The sequence below is a fragment of the Sparus aurata genome, chromosome 4 (assembly GCF_900880675.1).
Source record: "Sparus aurata chromosome 4, fSpaAur1.1, whole genome shotgun sequence".
NCBI classification, from domain to species: domain Eukaryota; kingdom Metazoa; phylum Chordata; class Actinopteri; order Spariformes; family Sparidae; genus Sparus; species Sparus aurata.
In genome coordinates, this window is record NC_044190.1 from 16,885,551 (window position 1) to 16,901,071 (window position 15,521).

Here is a 15,521-nt window from a genome sequence, read left to right on the forward strand (position 1 = left end):
ATGTTGGTAAATGTGAAAATAAGATGGTCCTGAAAACTCGATTAACTCATTTTTACAGATCAGTGTCATTATACTAAAACAAAAGAAGGACTGTAATTAACATGTAAGTAGAAGACACTTCACAGGTTTCTTAAAAAAATGCTCTATATCATGACCCTGATCATGATATAAACCCTGAGTTTATATCCTTATTTCGTGTTCAACCACGTATTTTTGTCTTTCAGTAAGAATGAATGAATCCACCCATAATAGAGTAGTTGCAATCTCACCACACACAACTTTTTCATTGTTTCTGAATGAGATAAGAAGGTTCTGGGAGCAAATAAGCATCCACCTTCTTCATGTTCACTTATGAGCCTCAGAGCAACCCTGAAAAAAAAGACGTGTGACTTCTGAAAGACTTTCTGACTATCAGTAAACTATGGAAGAAATCTATTCGATTAAATGAACTGTTTAGATCACTCGTACAGAAATTGACATTTCAACAGCTAATAGATTTAAATAAGCTAAAGAAAAGACTGTACTTTGATGATGATGTGCCTTTTTTTGTAAAAAGTTGCCTCAGTGTGTTTGGTAAAGGTCAGTCCTGTCTTTAAAAGTAGCCAATGACATGTTTCACATTTTTTCAGCAAACACATGATCAGAGCTGGCTTCCCTCCGCAGATTTTGTAATCAAACGTGTGTTTTCCTTACCTACGACCTGGATGATCTCAGCCAGCAGCACTCCGTCGGTGACGTCTGTTTGTAGGTCCTTGATGAGACGCTTGTGTCCTGACTTGGCAAGGTAGTGGTTGGCCCAGTCCGTGTAGATCTGCGGTCAGACACAAACGCGGCGTTCAGTTACGAGCCAACAAAAATAATAAAATCCGGTCCAAAATAGGGGCAAACCCCCGTCAGGTCATCCACGTGTTTCAAACTCCATAAACACTTGAAAACTACAAAAGGTATAAATGGTTGAAGCAAATTTACGACTCTAATAAAATAACAACATGGTTGAATGGGAGCGGAGTAGCCCTCTTTCTTTTGTTGGGGCTCCGATCTGGCATATATCCGCGTGGTATTCAAATTGGGGCCATTGTGCTCAGCCAGGGCATTCATCTCAGAGCGCACGGCGGCTGTTTTCAATGGGCCATGCTGACATCACTCTCTGGGGACAGAAAAGACCCTTCACTGCCTGGGGGGAGGAGAGGAGGGGGGCAGAGCAAGCATCTGAATAATCTGAATAGCTTCCTTCATAATTAGTCGCCAAACTCTTTCTCTTTTGCTCCCTCTCTCTCTCATCAGGAGAAGTGAGTTTCTATTTCTGGCAAAATAAAAAAGGGCAAGCAAAGGTTGAAGAGAGGGTGCACACAACTTTATTCCTAATAAAGAAGAAGTTATTTTTGAGAATCTGGTAACTCTAGATATCATCTTGATTTGCAGCATCACTAGGCTTGTCGGTAAACAGCAGAAAGTCTGTTTAACAAGTGCAACTTCAGAGCAGTTTTAACCCCAACAGCGATCTGCGACAGCTCGGCTAAAAAAAGACACCTCTCCCTCCACGTCTCACTCTTGTTTTCACACAAACACGAAAACTGTGATGCCAGTGTGGTGAAAAAGATGACAGAGGAAAGGCAATCAGTATGTTTCAGTAACCGTGTTACTGTTGGCTTTCTGATCTCTTCAGCATCACTTCCTGTTACCAGATTTTCCAGCTTTTTTTTACACATACACATAGGTCTAAAAACAGTATACACATACACAATTAGGGGTGGACTATATGATACTAATGATTAAAATATCCCCATGATCTGCCTTTACAGAGAGATCGTTAGTGGTATGTATGTACAGTCAGTTGCAGCGCCACAGGTCAAGCATGCATCAAAAGTTGTTTTTCTCAGCCAAACCCTAAATAGTCGCCTTCCCTATAGAGACGCACCTATAGACCAGTTAAAGCAAACAGTATCTGGTGTCTTGGATTTCTTCCATTCCTTATGTTTATTTGGCAATGTAGAGGCAAGGATGACAACATGGAGAAGTTGGTCCCTAAAAAGAATTGTTATCGCTAATATGGATCGGATTTGGATTTTCAAAGACACTTCAAGCAATTCCACTGAAAAAATGCCATTTAGTTAAATAAATAGATAAATCAATAAATAAAAGGTATTTGTGAGAGGAACAGTGAGAGGATCTAACTGTGAGTGCACTGAGAACAACCATGCAGACAAAGCTTAGAAGGAGACTAGAAAGAGGTAAGTGATCCAGTTGCATTGCATAATTATGACATTACATAATGTTTTGCTACCTTGTATATCTATAGTTATTTAAATAGAGAACTTAGTTTGGTTTTACTGTTCAGTTTGATGTGAAATAGTCGTAAAACCACCACGATCATAATCATGAAAAGATCGTAGATTGTGATCATGCCTGCAAAAAATTGTAATATGATATTTTTTGGCATGTGGTCTGTGCCCACAGAATAAAACAAATTCTGAATATAAAATAAGAAATACAAATCATAGTGATGCAACCTTAGATTTGAAATAATGAAATCTAAAGGCAGAAAATCTACTTTTTAAAAATTCTGTTATATTTTCACTGTAAGGGAAAGAACTCTCCACTTTCTTACATTACTTTTAAAATAAGTAATAATAAGTAAATCTGACTACTGACCAATTACAAAAAGATCTTCAGCCAGCAGATAGCATGTATTGCCTGATTTCCTGGGTAACATAATTTCTCCTGGTTTATCATGTGCATGTAAACTTTTCCCAATAAGGTCAGCTTTTCTCTTACTACAGTGAAATTCAAGTGGATGTATTAGTACCGAATGGTTGCACAGCATTGTTAAGGTCAAACATGCGACGCCAGTATGCACGGTGAGGTGTGTGACACGGTTGTGACCCCTGGCTCTTTGTACTCGCACTGTAAACAGACCTGCAGGCTTTCTGCTACGCCGCTCATCGGATGAATCACTGCTCTCGTGATGCCTTACAACAGGTGTGAGCACTTCAAAGACACGCAGACACACGCACGCACATACATACAGTCATGTTCGCGCACAAGCTCAGATGGTAAAGGTTTATGAGAGTGCACGACCACACATTAAACATGAAGAGCCTCTGAATGACGCGTAAATCATAGAGGCTGCATACCCAAACACAAATGCACAGTAATAATCTTACTCCTGAGTGACACACTGAGCTAAAACAGCCTTCAAAGCAGCAGGATTAGGCTCTATCCTTTCAAATCACACTCTCAGCTGGTCATGGAGAAAAAGGAAGTGCAGTGTTCAGGAGCTTTTGTGCATGTCTAAGCTTTCTTTGAAGTAGTTTCGGGTAGGTAAATTGAGGGGTTGGAGTGTAATTAAAATTGAGGTGAAATGGGTAGCTGTCAGTCACAGAGGTGGAAACCTCAGGGGGGTCAAACAGCCTGAAGGCGAAAGAAAAGGGGGAAGAAGGCAGGTTACAACAGGTTGCTTTCTTAGTGCTGAAAACTTTTCAAAATACATTCTCTGTCTCTGATGTCTTCTTCTCAGATCCAAACTTTGAATGTGATATCTCAGGTATTAAGGGATGCAGTTTTGAAGAGTAAACGTGCAGGCGTTAGAACTGTGATAAAAATTTTAAAAAATGACTTCAATGTCCAAAAATAATATATAATTCATTAAGAGAAAATGTCATTGGCATATCTACTATGAAATGCCTGACACATAATTCCACAGAATCACATACTTTGCAACTCTTTTTGCTTCTTTTGGCTCCTTTTTTGGGTTTTGCTAAATAAATGTACTGTATAGTCACATCTCACCTCTCTCAAAAACCTTATTTCAAGTAGCAGCAAGTAGCTTTTTTCAGCAAAAAAAACTCTCACGAACCCACCGTATACTTTCTGCCCTGCACCAAGCAAAATTGTGGCCTGTTAGCAAGTAACTTTAGAGTGTAGCTAATTAGTCGTTAGTAGTTATTTAGCATCTGACTACGTAGCAGCTAGGCAACAAGATAGCATAGACTACTTTTTCTGCAGGTTGTGGAGACTAAAACATCACATTTTTACTGACCAGCTACAAACTACCAGGATGGGTTGGTTAAAGTTTGAAAAAATATCCATTGAATTATAACTCTCAACCCAGCACCAAGCAGCAGACAGACTGCAACATTAGCGACTTGCTAACCTATATAAATAAGTGGTTGACTACCTAGCAGCTAAGAAGCGAGATGGACTATTTTCTCTGCAGGTGGTGGAGACTAAGACTTAAAATAGAGCACATACTAAACTTACAAGTTGAACAGCAGCCCTGCTCCATGTGAATGTCTGTTGCTAACTAAATGTGTAAATAGCTAGCTAATTGTTAGCTAACACACTTGCACACTTACACACTATCAGGCTGTTGCATGTTTGTTGCAAAGTTTTTCCTGACTCTAGTGGCCAAAACATCTTTTATTAAAAAAATTTAACTGTCAGAAACACATATTTCAACTAGTTTTTAACTTGTTTTTTTCACTTGAAGAGGGCAACATAAAGCCTCGCATGCAGATGCAAACTGTTAACACAAGGAATGATTTACTTGTAACCATTAATAATGGAGCCATCCCCGGTGATACATAGCCTAACTAGACACAGACCAAATGTTTCAACATCAGTCAGATGCCTGTGAATCAAAGACCATGTTAATAATGAAACCTAAAAAAGACATCGTGAATGCATTAATCTGGATCATGTGTGTCTTACCACTCCTTTATTGCAGCGTCTATGATCTGAATATTGCTTGAAAATACAGAAGGACAGAAGGCGTGTTGGGGGCTGATGAGAAGCAGGCATCTGATTTTAGAGACATTTTAATAAGCTGTCTGGTTAGTGAAAAGAAGCTTTGACTCCATACTGACTCAATATCTATCAGACAGCCCAGTGTCTTCATCAAAGGAGATCACTCTGCATACTGAATAGAATTTTAATCAAACTCACCAGGGTTGTAAATGACTGAGGAATTTATTTTGTCATTACATCATAAATTGAATACATTGAATGGATAAGAGGGCAACATACAGGCTAAGTGGTTGGCCTTATTACCTCACAGGAGTGCAGTGTGTGTGCTAAGTAAGAAGGATGAAAGTTTCATTTCAGGCCATTTCTGTGTAGGGTTGGCTGTTGAACGTTTGTTCTACCTAACGAAGCATTAGGTATTAAAAGTGTCAAAGGTTAGCAATGAATAAATTATCTTGACTTATTCTGTAGTCAGATTTTTCTTAATCTAAATTTGGAAAAATTGCTAAATTTAGGCTATATTGGTTGACAGTGTAAAAGCAACGATAAGCATTGCTGCAGTGGCTTGAACACATGATAAGATTCCTTGAAATGTGGTATTTCAGTTAGTACCAATAAAAAAAAAATACACATTCACAATAATGTAAAAATATCCTGGTAATTTCTGTGTAAAGTACACTTGTTCATTTGGGTTTCTTCCAGCCATCCGAATGCTAAACCTTCTTAATTAACTTACTGTTCGTCTAACAGTTTATCATGTAATCAACATCTCACAGGGCTTTTGACTCAATGCATTCTGGGGTGGGTATCAGTCCCAAATGTCCCTTAAAAGTGCTAAACAAGTTAAGAAATATGAAGCATGACCAGACCTCGCTCCTGGAAAATGACAGATAATATCCATATAGTACACCAGGAAACACAATATCAATCCTAAACTATAGTACGCACTCACATCCCCATGTCAACAGTGAGCGACTAAATGATCCATACCAACCAGTATCAACAGACAAATCCTTTTCAAAGAGGGAAAATCCCTCTATTCCCAGAAACTCCCACTAATCCCGACCCTCTTCTCATGGGATTGAGGGTCTTTTTTAGGAGCTGTAAATTGGTACCAGTGTCAGGGACATTCCCACCACCGGAGAACGCAACATGACACTGACTCATTCACGCTGTCTGGACCTTATGGAAAATGTCATACATGGCCTATATTGACCTTGTGCTTCGGGAAATTGTCACAGTTGTGAACAACATATGGCTCCATGTTGCATCCGTTCTGGTTTTGACAGTGCAGTCTCTACATGTTTGGACAGTTACAAACTTTGTATTGATTTTGACTGAGATCACGCTGCTTCAAGTCTGTTCACATCCATGACGCATTATATTTTTTGTCATTTTTTGACAGATTATTCTTGTCTTTGATTTATATTTCTTTATTATTTAGTTTTTCATTCATGAAGTAAGGTCACTGAGTTCTCGACCTTTATGTTTGGTAAATTTGCCCTGTCTGGTTTAATTTATGCGGTGATTTTTAAAACCGTGTTTATTCATTAATATTTATATTTTTTAACTTGTGTGGACCTCGGGAAGACTAGAAAACATTTTTTGGAAACTAATAGGAATCCAAAAGATCCAAAAATATAACAGCTACAAGTTACAACAGTACCCCGTCCACTTTACCGCAACAAGCTATGTCAACTAAACTGACAATGTGACATTTCATCTGAACTACGATTTAAGACAAAGACCCATAAACAACCACCTTGACTTGTTAATACACAAGTACGCATTGTATGATAGTCTGGACTAATGAACATGTTCACATAATAAAGTCCTATTTAAGCCTCCAAAAATGACACAGAGTCACTTCTTCAAAGCCTGTGACAAGCAGCGATGAGTCACTCAGTTGAACAGCTGTGACTTTTTTTTCTCATACAAACACACAAATCTGCCTCACATCCAGCATCCCCGCTGCCCCGGTCTGCTGAGTCACGAGGCTTGTGTGCGATGCCTACAGATGGGCATGACGCACACAGGCCATCCCCGCAGCTCTGGGTCAGCCTGGGTGGGGAGACGGTAAGGGCAGCCAGGGCATCACACTGGGTGATTGCCCTTGAATTGAAGGGGACTTTCCAAAGAGGGAAGAGTGAAAAGTGAGTCTTTTGATTCGGTCAGATGGCTCAGCTGCAGGTGCAGAGGCCTAAGTCTCGAAAATGTCACAAAATATCATGACAGAGGCTTATCATCCAGTAGGAGGAGCTAAGCACCTGTGTTTTTGTGGTGATGTGGTCGAACCACCTGCATCATCGCTGCTGGGTGATAAATTGCTCAAAGTTTTTGGGTCCATGTTAATTTACTTTCACTCTAAGTCTTGAGAGGGATTACATTTGCATGAGTCTATACATTGTTCCTGCATACATTACCTTTAAACTCTTCATTTTGTAAACTCATGAAAATCACAAAACCGGAGCCATTCATTTGTCACGTGACAGCAGCAATAAAGCCTTATATTTTTAGCTCGGCGATGACGTGATACATTTTGAATTCATCCTCTGGGCTTGTGAATTTTCTCAACCTGTTAAGGAACATTTCGCCTCTCCTTTGAGGTTCAAGCGTGATTACAAAAAACACACACAACACCTCACATCACATTTCTCACATATGTTGATGCCGCGCGGCTTTCCAAAAAACAATTATGTTGATAACTTCAGGACTATTAGCCTTATTACTTTCAGGGTCCAGTAAGCAACCTAAAAAGCGCTGCACTTAACACGCCATTATGAACTAATCTACAGATATGAGCAAGAACTATAAAGAGAACACAGCAGGACCAAAGCTGCCATAAAGTGCTATCTCTCACGAGAAGCTTTCATAGTGAGCCAGAAACCAAACAGCGCCCATTATAATTCAGGTAATGGCACTGAACCGAGTGCTGAGTCTACAAAAGACATGCCCTGATAACAGTGCTTTCTTCTACCTTTTCAAAGGAAACCTACCTTTGAACGTCAAGCACACAGCCAGTTAAGATGAAGGCCTCTTCCACTGACCATGTTTAGGACATCCAGAGGTTTACGAGGTAGAGACAAATCCCAGCAGAAAGCTCTCATTCATTCGTTCATTTGTTCCTGCCGCTGTCAGGGGGCTTCTAAAATAATTCCTGGCGGCTCTTGAAGATCTGGCTCTGCCCCTGACGTTTCTATTTCAAGCTGACCCTTCCTCTTCAGTCTCTTTCTCTCATAACTCCCTGCACCTCCGTCACAATGTCTCTCGCTTTAATTTCGCTGGATTCCTCTCTGTTACTGTTAGAACTCACTTCATGGATGCTGTCAGGTCTAAAAAATGCGATGTAAAATTCTTCTTCATCAGCATGCCTGGGCGAAGATTAACGTACGACACCCTAGTAACCCATGAACTCAAAAAAACCTTAACCCTTCCCTTAACCTCCGGTTTCTTACCAATTTGTAGTTTGTGCAGGAGAAGCGGCTGTAGCTCCTGACCGGCACTCTGAGGACACCATACTCCGCCATGCTGGCCAGTCACATAAGTAAATACAACTGCAGTGGGCTAAGCAAACAACAAGAGTTCCATAAACTTCCAGGAGACCTGAAGACGAGTGCGCTCTGTCATAAAGCTGAGAAGGAGCGGGTAAATATAGCCACGCTGTTAAAAACTGCCCCCCTCACCTCTCTGTAACAGCTCTGTGTGTCTGAACACGACATGCCTCACTCCTCTATATACTGTATGTACCTCTCACTTACCTCTATCACTCTACCCCCTTCACACTGCTTCACAATGAGGCTTCAGATACCCTGACACTGTTTTAACCTCTCTGTCAGAGTGTCATTCACTCTGTCTGAGTCAGACACCCTGACTCAGTTCCCTCTTCTGCTGCTGATAGAGAGACGGCCGGGCCAGCAACACAAAACCCAGAGATGGAAAGTTGAGATGGCAAACAGTTCTGGCAAGCAACATTGTCCTTCTTCCAGGCAGCACTGCTCACCTACAATGGTATACTACCCTGAACCACGCTGTGTGTTGTGCTACACTGGCTCAACACAATGATGTCCATCCAGGAAATTAAAGAGAAAGCACAGTCTTTCAAAGTGTTCTATGCAGCTCCCCTGCGACCAAAACAGACAGTGTAGGTGTGATGGATGTCTCTCCTCAGTGTGATGGAGCTCCTGGTGCCGACTGACAGACGTTTCTGTGTCTCCTTCCTCTGACACACCTGGCGCTGTACGTTACAGCAGGCGCCCACACACACACACTGACAAAGATAAAACGTAAGTTCACATGGGAGGTCTATGGTCCCTTGCAGGGTTGTAAGACCGTATGAATTCAGCTATTAGTTTCATGTCACCTGGTTATTTTACGTTAATCAGCAAAGTGATGTGCTTACATCAGCGCTGCCCTTCCTCATATTCATACACTGACGTGAATTCACACCTAAAAGCAGCCCAGAACAACCGAGAAACTGCTGTCATTGTTCATGGAAACACACATTTTTGCATGGCGGGCTGTAAACTTAAAAGAACCACAAAACTCAATGTGATGGACGGGAGAGTGATAGAAACAGAGGGCGGCATGATGGCAGACAGCATGAGGCAGGGTTAGTCTGTTGGCTGCTCTCTGCTCCAGAGATTACCGTCAGTGGAGTCGGCTAAACTACTTTGGTACCAGGCGGTGGTACAGTCTCCTCCGCGGCCGTCCACTGTGATCGTCTCTTTGGCTGACAGTGCTGTCAGCAACCCTGCAGGAGAGACGCTGCGTGGTATGCTGGGATTCTGCGAGTGAACTATGAGCAGGACACACATTTCGTTGATGAAGAAAGGCATGAGTCTGACGGGCAAAACACAAGACGCGTGTAAGCTGAGGAGAGTTCAGTGTGGCGCTGAAAAAAAGGATATGCCATACGACTAGTCGTATCAACAAGAGTCAGAGAGTTCATTTTTGCTCGAGGATTGTACTACAGAAGCACTTGAGCTTAACAGAGAGGCCAAAATTTAAGCAGGAACTTGTCAGATTGGGGCTTAGACACATCATAGTTTTTTTTTAACATTTGAAAGGAAACAACACAAGACTGACGGGCTACCGCTGACAAGCACTGCGATATAAACAAGCTGACCGATTCTTCCTACTATGTGGTGATATCTTGTGGTCAACTTCTCCATCTCTACTTCTCTATCTCTACAGAATTACTTTAAAATTAAAAATCGTATTAATCTTCCAGTTTTCTGAGCCATCCTCACCGCATTTTCACTACCAGTGTATTAGTTCTCTATCACTCTAACAACTCACAGAGGTTATATGCAGTGACCAACACATATTCTTGTCCGCTGACGGAGCGTGCTGAGCCTCATCGATGAGGACTCAGCAGCTCTCCATGCTTCTGCAGGCTGAGGGTGACATGTGGCAGCACATCCCCTCTGGCCCAGTGTGTGCCGGCTAGCAGATGGCTGGTGGGAGAATGATGGATGTACTGACTGACACACACACACACACACACACACACACAGTATTCTAACGGAAGGATGCAGGGAGGGAAAGGAGTGGTGAATAGGTGCAAGTGATGGACTTCCACTTATCCAGATATGTGTTACTTTCTCTGTCAAACCTAACATGAAGAGTCCACCCAAGACACTGTGGATGCATGACCCCCCTCTGCTTAAATAAGTCAACACTGGGTGAAGGGAATCATCATCTCTCTAGGAGGCACGGACAGATGGCCTCTGAGAAATCGTTGTCCCTGGTCTGTATGATATGACAACAGAAAACTGCAGTCTGCTCCGCCAGCTGCTGTGCTGCTGTGATGCTTTAAACTGGACACAGTGGCTGCAGCCCTGTGCTCTAACACTGACACGTCCACTTCTCAGACCAACACTGAACAGAGGCATCCTGGTGGCTTATCTGACTGAGTCGCATGCACGTTATCCAGCCCCTCTCATCATGTCTAAAAAAACAGATTTGTTCAGCGAACAAAGGCACAATAATTACAAAGTGGTAAACGAGAGCCCTTAAGATGGGATTTTAAGAATACGAGATCTCCCAGTCTTTTTTAGTTTTTGGCTGAACTGTTTGTCTGTGCATTTCGTCCCCATTTCTTGCCATTGTTTTTCTAAAAGTTGTTCTTGTTCTTAGAAAACATTGTTAAATCTAGCAGCTACACCACTGTAACAGCACTATCAACAACCCCTGAAATTTAGATCCAGGAACTGTATATACAGGTTGAGCTTAGCGGACACACATGCAGAACCTTTGACAATGTCTACCCCTACTGAGTGTATGTTCCTGTAGAGGAAAAGGGCTACACAAGGTGTCTTCGTCATATAACAAGGGACAGACAACAAGACTGAGAGAAGAAATGTAAAGTGAGACGGAGAAAGACAGCGCTGACAGAAAGAGTGACAGTGTGAGACATTCATTCGTTTACACACAAGCTCCACGTTCTTCACACAGTAACCACTATAGAACCAGCAAACATTTGACATCTCCCTATTACTTTCCTCTCCATCGCCACTGCATGTGGACCCCAGAGGGATGCACCAGGGATGGTTTTTGGTCGATGGGGCCCCTGGAAGCTCCTCCCGCCCCCCCCCCGGTTCTCTGTTGTACTCACACAGGCCTCTCAAGTGGCTTTCGCCCGCAGAAAGCTGAAACAGGCCACTCTAAATGAGCCTTCATGTCTCTGCTTGCTCTCTGTTTGGCACATGAAAGACATGTGGCTTTGTGAGACATGGAGGCCATACCAAGCACATGCTAGACAAAACGGCTTGGCCTGAGCTCTGCAGTTTTAGAGTAAGGGAAACAGAGTCAACCATCGGAAAAGCCAAGAGACTGGGTGTGCATGTGTGGTCATCTTTACATGCGATACATAAACTGCTGGCGGAAAGAAAAGCAAATTGCAAAAACTTAATATTCTCAGTTACCCTGACGACCTGACAACACCCAAATATACAGAAGTTAATCCAGAATATGATAATGTTGAATCATGTATACGTGACTTCTAAATCCCCTTAATTGGTGCTTTGACTGCAGCACAGTTGAAGCGGCACAGCAGTGTCGCCCATGCAACACATGATCAGAATAAACCCTGAGACATGCAGCTTGATGCACATGAGGGCACAGCAACCCAGAAGTGTCATTAAAGAGGGCTTAGCTTCATAGTCCTACTGTATGAGTGTACAAGACATATGCAAGGACACGATTTCCCTACAGATAAAATGATTGGACAGCTGCCTCACGCACCTTAAAGATCAAGTCCTCACTATCCACGTGTAGTACAGGAGCAATGACTGTCTGCACGCTACGCACTGTAACCCTTAAGACATAGTCGGCTTTACCCATATCACAGCATCTTACCTAGTTTTGAGCTCCACCATATAATTGCTTTAGGAGTTTTTTCAACAAGGTTTGAAAATGACATATACACACAGAAATGACTGTGTACCCTGTTGCCTGGAAATCAAAGGCAAATCTGGGATTCTGCTGCAACCTGGCCTTGTCAAATGTCATCCCATCTATTACGCCAAAGCTGCAGGTGCAATAAAGCCAAAGTGGTCATGTTTCGTACCTTTAACATCCTTGGATCGACTCGAGCTCAAGACCTCGGTTGCATGTGGCAATAAGTGAATGCACAATCTGATATCACAGTGTTTGTGTTGTTCCTGGAACATCCTAATTAATGTTGCTCCGGGACTGCAATTGCAACTGAATGATCACATTTTTGTAATGTCACAGCTTTTTTGGAATTTTAGAAAAAGACCAGAAAATACTCGAAGGGGAGAAGTTATCATTTATAACACGTTTAATGTTGGGAAAGAGTCTATTTGGACCCAAGTCATGTTTTCCCCAAACCTAACCAGAATTCTTGTTCTCTAAACTTAACCAAACAGCCACAAAAACCTGAAATTGAAGAGGAAATAATAAGTCAAATTTGTGTTAAATGAACAGTAAAACAACATGTTTCAAATGAGAGACAAATCGCCTTGGTGAGTTCCTAACACATTCAGCCTCAACAGCTTGATGCCTGACTGACCTGATACTGACAATTGAAATGATGGTCCTGGAACTACATCAATTACGATTTTCTTGGAACAACACCAAAAATCGCACAAAAACAACTGAAAAATGTTGTCGACAGAAAATTGAATACAACTCACCAGACACGAAATTTAAAAAATGAGGTCTGTCTAGTCAATGCAGGATGAAGACTTAAACTTTCTTTGTCAGACAACGAAGACTTTGCTCTGTCACTGTCATCAAAAGACTGAAAACAAATGAGCAGTTACATGTGTGGTGTGGCTACCTAAGTCGTGAAAGCCATTTATTTATTTATTCATTTATTTTATGACATGTCTCTGACCAGGATGAAACCCATAAATCAGGCATCTTGATTTATTGTGCTCAAGTCATATATTGACCTAAGAACCATGACAATCAAAGAATCAATAGAGCTGTATGAGAACAGAGAGGATTATGGACATCGACTACACTTCATAATAAAAGTGGAGGTCATTTTAATTTCTGGAAGTGTGTGCACATGTTCAAGTGTGCATTCCAGTGATCCCTTTTGTCATTCTCACCCTCGCTCTCTCTCTCTCTTTCTCTCTCACGCTGACCCTGCGGCCCGCCGGCCTCCTGTCAGTCACGCTGTGGAGGTTAGCGGTGTGTAATTAAACTAGCCTTCTTATCGGCTCATCTCTAGACTCTGGTAATAACCTCCTGTGCTTCCATCTCCCTTTCCTCTGCGGGCGCATAGCAGATCCAGATAAGGACCATGGAGGAAAGAAAGAGAGACACCGAGAAAGACAGGGGGAAAAGGAAGAGAGAAAGAGTGTTCCGTCCGTCTGTGTTGTGTGTAAACTCAATTGGGTGCTCATTAGACAAATTAGTTTACTAAATCTGCTGCTTCCTACTTCTATCACCTACATCAGCTATTACAAAGATCTTTTTTTTCTCATTTGCTTGCGCCACATGACCTATCTGCACCTGACCCCCTCTGAAATTTATCACAGTGTCCCAGATCCTGTTGAATATTTACCATCTCTGTGGCATTGTACTTTTATCACACCAAACAGCGGGCTGTAAAGCAGAACCAAAGACTGTCCTTTTTCTTGTACGTGCTTAAATGGAGCACACACACACACACACACACACACACACACACACACACACACACACACACACACACACACACATGAATGTGATGCGAAACTCTGGTTAAAGTACTCACTAAGCCTATTTAAACTTTCCATGCAGACATCAAAGTGAAGCTGGTATCAGGTGAGGGGAAAACCGGGATCCACGCCTTCAGCATTTTCCTCTGATATTAAAAAAAGGCCGCCACTAATCCACTGCGTGCCCGCAATCCAACACCGCGGCTACTGTACCGCTTTGAGCTGATGAGACAAGCATTTTCACTGATACATAAACACACAGAGGGGGAAAAAAAAATCTAAGTGAGACATGTCCTGAAGCTGCAGCGTCAGGACAGAAAGGCTGGATAAGATGTCAACACTGTATTGATGAAAGGACAGCAATAACAGATAAAAGCCTATAGGCCTTTGATTTTTATAGTTAATATACACTGTAAATAACTGCAACGCAAGACATTTTAAATTGCCGCCAGCTGTTTGACCTGTGTGATGACCTGGAAGTGTTAAGCCTACCAGTTTCATGGTGAAATTCTTCTGTTCCCAGCGGCATAGCATCAAACTCATCTTGCCTCTTGCAGCGTCCTTCCTGAGAGACACCTGCCTCACATTGAGGAGGGCTGTTGGTTGGCCAACCAGGCCCAAATATAAGCGATCAGAACCAGGACCCTAAACTGGACCCAACACAGCTGGAGCAACATACAGGAAATCCACAGAGAAAAATGAATCCAAGGAGGAAGTTGCAGGTTTGAGATAAATGTCCTGAATGAGTGCACCATGTAGATCCAGAGGATATACTGTTGTAGAGAGCTGCCGCTTGCTCAAGCCCCAGCAGGTCTCTGTATGCCTGAGGAGGTGAGAGATCAGTGCCTCCAGCTTCACTCCACCCACACGGAGGAGGGAAAAATAAACGCAGGAGGCGAAAAGGCAAGAGGAGCTCCCCGGCCTCTGCTGCCGCTCTGAGAGGCAGCCAAACCAAACGCGCTAAGAGGACGAGGAGGAGGAGGGGGAGGAGTGGATCCCCCTTCCCCTCCTCTCCTGCCCACGGCAACACATTGTGCTTTTGCTCTTCAATGGACCATCGGTCATACGGGGAGGAGAAAAGAAAGAGAAAAGGACAGACCTCTTAACCTTCTACTACCCCTCCCCCGATCCCCCCGACCAAAAAAAAGTAAGGAGAAAGGACAAAAAGGATAATCAGTGCAGCCTTGATAACAGTAGACAGACCATATAGTGGGAAGTGCGGAACCCAGAGGCAAAACCACGCAGAACTCAACACTAACCGTCTCCTTTCTATTTATTATTTCTTTAACCAGCTCCTCTGCCGTCCGTTCAAAAAAGCCAAGTTTTATTTTTCCCCTGACCAGAGACGGAGCGGTCGACTCTCTGATCAGCCGTCACCCACATCACATTGTCGCAGCTGCGTGTGTGTATTTATGTGCATGTGTACGGCGGGTTCATAACCTAAGCATTTATGTATGTGTGAGTGTGTGTGTAAGAGAGTCCACAGCACAGGATGCCGTCCATTTGAGCGTGTTCCAACCCCCTGTGCACACACACACACCCCACCACCGACCACAAATTACAAGCCGAATTTGAATTTTGGGAAAGGCCCAAGATTTACAG

At 42.7% G+C, this 15,521-nt stretch overlaps 1 protein-coding gene across 11 annotated transcripts in view; it reads right to left on the reverse strand.

Moving 5' to 3' along the window:
- nav2a (neuron navigator 2a) overlaps nt 1–15,521 on the reverse strand; it is a 224,772-nt gene that overhangs the window by 80,617 nt on the left and 128,634 nt on the right. For 10 of the 11 annotated variants that reach the window (XM_030413783.1, XM_030413781.1, XM_030413779.1 and 7 more), the window contains one exon: nt 694–811. In XM_030413783.1, coding sequence (XP_030269643.1) covers nt 694–811 — 118 coding nt within the window. Of the gene's footprint in view, nt 1–693; nt 812–14,411; nt 14,764–15,521 lie in introns of those variants that run through there. The other variant, XM_030413784.1, reaches the window with a different exon arrangement.